The sequence below is a fragment of the Poecilia formosa genome, unplaced genomic scaffold (genome assembly GCF_000485575.1).
Source record: "Poecilia formosa unplaced genomic scaffold, Poecilia_formosa-5.1.2 Scaffold480, whole genome shotgun sequence".
NCBI classification, from domain to species: Eukaryota; Metazoa; Chordata; class Actinopteri; order Cyprinodontiformes; family Poeciliidae; genus Poecilia; species Poecilia formosa.
In genome coordinates, this window is record NW_006800419.1 from 186,986 (window position 1) to 191,387 (window position 4,402).

General features: G+C 46.5%; 2 protein-coding genes across 4 annotated transcripts in view; one reads left to right on the forward strand and one right to left on the reverse strand.

Annotated features, from left to right (window-relative positions):
• The first annotated feature begins 1,022 nt into the window (after positions 1-1,022).
• Positions 1,023-3,278, forward strand: nkx2.4b (NK2 homeobox 4b). Its single transcript, XM_016664327.1, has 2 exons — positions 1,023-1,793; positions 2,300-3,278. The coding sequence occupies exons 1-2, from the start codon at positions 1,377-1,379 to the stop codon at positions 2,939-2,941; spliced, it is 1,059 nt and encodes a 352-aa protein (XP_016519813.1). The 5' UTR covers positions 1,023-1,376; the 3' UTR covers positions 2,942-3,278.
• Positions 3,279-3,339: 61 nt separating this feature from the next.
• The window catches only part of xrn2 (5'-3' exoribonuclease 2), a 17,707-nt gene continuing 16,644 nt past the window's right edge, over positions 3,340-4,402 (reverse strand). Inside the window, exons 31-32 of one of the 3 annotated variants that reach the window (XM_016664335.1) lie at positions 4,157-4,334; positions 3,340-3,540 (exon numbers count right to left, since the gene is read on the reverse strand). In XM_016664335.1, the coding sequence (XP_016519821.1) occupies positions 3,487-3,540; positions 4,157-4,334 (232 nt within the window). In that variant the 3' untranslated portion in view covers positions 3,340-3,486. Of the gene's footprint in view, positions 3,541-3,650; positions 4,335-4,402 lie in introns of those variants that run through there. The other 2 variants (XM_007578448.2, XM_016664337.1) reach the window with 2 other exon arrangements.

Genomic DNA, 4,402 nt, shown 5'->3' on the forward strand with positions numbered 1-4,402 from the left:
TCCAGAAAGTGAAATAACACCAGACCTGATCCATCACTCAGTCGTTTCGTCCTGTGTAGAGATAAATATAAAATGTTATTTATACATAGAAAGTCAATAAACTAGAATTGAAAAACAATTTATTTCACTTAATTATATTCACTTAGTGAATAAAGTAAAAGGCAAATCAGAATATCTCACAAATTATAGATACAAATATCAGTCAGCAACTTGACTTAGAAATGTGATTGGAACCTTTTGGGCAAAACAGAAACTGTAAGAACCACACAGAGATCATTTTTTATGGATTAAATATTCAAACTGTGCAGAATGAGACAATAAAAATACACGGACTCCCAACAACTAAAGTAGCATAGCTGACAGAAACATTAGCTCCTGCTAACAGAAACATATGAGGAGGGCAGAGTATAAAATACCAGACATATAAAACATAACCTGAAATCATTTATAATTACTCCATGTCTCATTATAATCGGAGGGCAAAGCCTGCAGGTTTAGCTCCTACTTACTTCAGAGGACAGACCAGCGGGACGCTCCGTATTGCTTCTGGGTTTGCCTGGCTATTTTTCCGGCCAGCGAACCATTCCGCCACCTAGTGGTCGTTTTTCAGACCACTTAGTCTCCTGTACCGTTCAAAAATGCACAATATGTCTATAAATAATTTTAGGATATTATAAGGAAGTGCTGAGATATACCGTTTTCCACGAACTAACGTATTTGCCACTTCGGCACAGTGAGAAACGTCAGAGGATAAAAGCACTAGACTCAGAGCAAAACTCAGATGTCCCAGCTTTTACTAGCATGTAAACGCATCATCTGCACAAATCTCGGAGCTTCCCCGAAGCGTGAAATGAGTCTCAAAATAGTTGTGCACTTGGAACTGGATCTGTGTGTAAATGCAGTTTTGTGTGTGTGTACCAGGTGATTTGTGTGTACTTTTTCAACATGTATAGGCGAAGGAGAAGGTTTGTTTTATTTTTAAGGTTTACAAATCCAGTATTACACACGCACAGATACTTTTACACACACAGATATTTTGAGACTATTTTCACTCCATAGAAAATCCGCTGCATGCGGCAGAACCCGCTGGTTCCGAACAACTGCACCTGTGTTCCCTGCAACAGGTGGAAACGTCATGTGGTTTTCCACATGAACGCTTCTCGTGCACGCGCTTCTTCACGCGCCCCGCATCGCTGAAACCTGAACAGGTGAAAGCTGCACGCGCTGCGCGGTTTCCTGCTGCAGATCTGAGAAAGTTCTGAAGAGCCGAACCGAACCTCTCCGTCACTCCGCCCCCACCGGGACGGGGCCCGCGAGAGGGAGGCGGACCAGCATCCAGCACAGAGCCGATCCGAACCGGACCGCGCAGCTTGTCCATGAGCCCGAAGCTGTCCACGCCGTACTCAGTCACAGACATCCTGAGCCCGATGGAGGAGGCGTACCGCCGATTCGGAGGGATGGAGCCCGGCCCGCTGGGGGCCTACCGGCAGCCTGGGACCCAGATCCAGAACCAGAACCACCTGTACCACCACCACCATCATCACCACCTGCCCACTCCCTCTTCTTCCTCAGCTCTGGGCCCCGGACCCGCCTACCACACTCCCCCCGGGGTACCGCAGTTCTCCGGGGCCGCGGCGGGGTTCGGCGGTGGCGGGGAGCTGCTCCAGGAGCCGGGGCGGAGCGGAGGGCCCGCCGCCTGGTACGGCGGCCCGGAGTCCCGCTACCAGAGCAGTGAGTCCGGCCCGAACCGCTCCTTGATTTATTTAAAGTGCGAAAAACTGGTTCTATGTCCAGTAGAGTCAGTCTGCTGAGATTTAAACTTTTTATTCTACTTTGAATAATTAGTTTTATAGCTGGGAACATTTTGGATATTTAGATGATTAAATCGAAATTATTGAATTTTTGTAAAAACCTTGAGACATTTGTTGTGAATTGCAGCTATAGTATTTAACTGAATTTAATAGTTCGGGTTTGTTTAATCCCCCGTAGAGTGGATAAAGTTTATTAAAATAAGTCTGATTTTTATGAATTGAGCTAAAAATAATTTAATGTAAAGAAAATGAATCTTTACTTTAAACTTGAGTTTTAGTCGAATTGCAGATAAAAGTCTAAATTACTTTTTAATCTGCTTAAAGGACAGAATTTCGTTGCAATTTTGTTCATTTTCCTTCAATACATTTTTTAAACATTTAAATGTGTTTTAAATTTTTCATTATTTAGAGAATAAAGAAACTAGAATAAAAAGTAAAATTAACTATAAATAATTTTTATTTATGACTGGCGGATTTTTCCAGGTTAGTTTTTAACTCAGTCTCTCCCAGTCTCCAGGCTGATGGGCGCCCCGAGCGCGGTGAGCCTCCCCGGGATGGTGGGCGGCCTGGCCGGGATGGAGCCCGGCTCCAAGCCGGTGCTGTCGCTCCACGCCGCGCCGCGCCGCAAGCGGCGGGTCCTTTTTTCCCAGGCGCAGGTGTTCGAGCTGGAGCGGCGCTTCAAGCAGCAGAAGTACCTGTCCGGCCCGGAGCGGGAACACCTGGCCGGCCTCATACACCTCAGCCCGAACCAGGTCAAGATCTGGTTCCAGAACCACCGCTACAAGCTGAAGCGGCAGGCCAAGGACAAGGCCGCCCAGCAGCAGCAGGAGGCCGGCGGCCATAGCGCGGCCTCCCGCCGCTCCTCCGCCGGGTCCCCGCTCCTCTCCAAGGCAGATAGGAGCCGCCGGGGCGAACCGAGCCACACCGGGACCCGCCAGGCCGGCTCTGCTGACGCGGTAGCCAACCAGAACCAGAGCCAGCGGTCCTCCCCGGAGCAGCCGGCGGATCTGTGCCCCAGCCCGCCGCTCGGCCTGCAGCCGCACATCAACCTGACGCAGACGGACGCGGCGCTCATCGAGTACACCAGCAGCATGCTCGGATCCAATTTACTGTACGGCCGAACCTGGTAGAACCGGGAAAACTGGAGAACATTTCCGACACAGGACCGCAAGAGGGAAAATGATCCAGTTTTTATTTCCGCGTGTAAAACCTCGGTTCCTTTATGCAGAGACTCGACTTCCAGCGGGATGGAGGAGAAATAAAACCGAACAGGACCAGAACCAGAACTTCCTCCTGGATTTAAGGGAATATTCCTCAGAGTTCCGGTTCACTAGTCCAGTCTGCTGATAACGCTGATTCCAAAACTGAAGTGGAAATGAAAGCCGGTTCTGTTCAGGCATGACTGTTTCCTTTTAAAAACGGAATATTTCATGTAAAAAAATGGATTTTTATTCTATTTAAAATTATTTCCTTTGTCTCAATGAACTGAATCTAAATAAAATGAGAAAAAAATAATAATCCGAAGACATTTAATCCCAGCAACATTTGTTTTATTCCACAATTTTCTCTCAGAAACAAAACGTCAACATCACGTTTTACAAGCTGGTTTTAAAAAGATGAAAATATTGTACAGAGAAAATTAAAATATTTAAAAAATTTTCCCATCCTGGAAAATTCAGTTATTCCAGTGGATATGTCTGGATGGAGGAGGAAGAGGGAATCCTCTGGCCTGGAAAACAAAGAAGCTGCTTTCATTCCGACTGGGAAAAAAAAATACATTTTCATTTAAAACACGACAGAAAACAACAAAGTGTTTAAATCATTTTAAACAGATTTCATCATTTCAACGTGTAAATAACATTTTCATTCCAAAAGGGGGATTATTTTGAATTTGATCAGTTGAGGAAAAAACTTCCCAAATATATTTTGTCCGATGGGAAAATCTGGATGATAATAAAAGCAGGAAAACAGATTGATGATTAACTTGGTTCTAATGTCACCGGATAAAACCCAGACGGTTCCGGATTCGGTTCTGATCAACTAGACTTCCTTAGTCAAACTAGGATTCTGCCAGTTTAAACTGGAGCTCCGTTAAATTAAAACCACTCAGCTCGGATCGGACTGCAGGGAGATTAAAAATGCAAAAATCTGAAGTAAAAATTAAAGTTCTGACTAATTTTAGTCTGAACTTTAAGTTTCACATTGATTTTTCCGTTTTGTTTTTTTAAGATGAAAATCTAGAAAAATCAAAGTGGTTCTGATCTGACTGGCCCGTCAGGATGTGATGAGCAGAACTGGGTCAGAACCAGAGTTAAACTGGGATCCATCTGATCCCAGATGTTTACCTGCTGCTGGCCCCGGTTGTCACGGCGATCGCCCCAGTCTTCCCGGCGCTGGTCGTAGCGCTGCTGGTAGCCGCCCGGTCCCACCCCGCCGCGGTTCAGGTTCTGCTGGTACGCAGATTGCTGAGCCTGGAGGGCCCGGTCCCAGCCGTGGCCCCCGCCGCGGTACGGCTGCTGCTGCCTGCACACACCAACGTTCAGCCGGTTATGTTCGGCTAGTTCCGGGTAAATCCTGATAGCTTCGGCTAG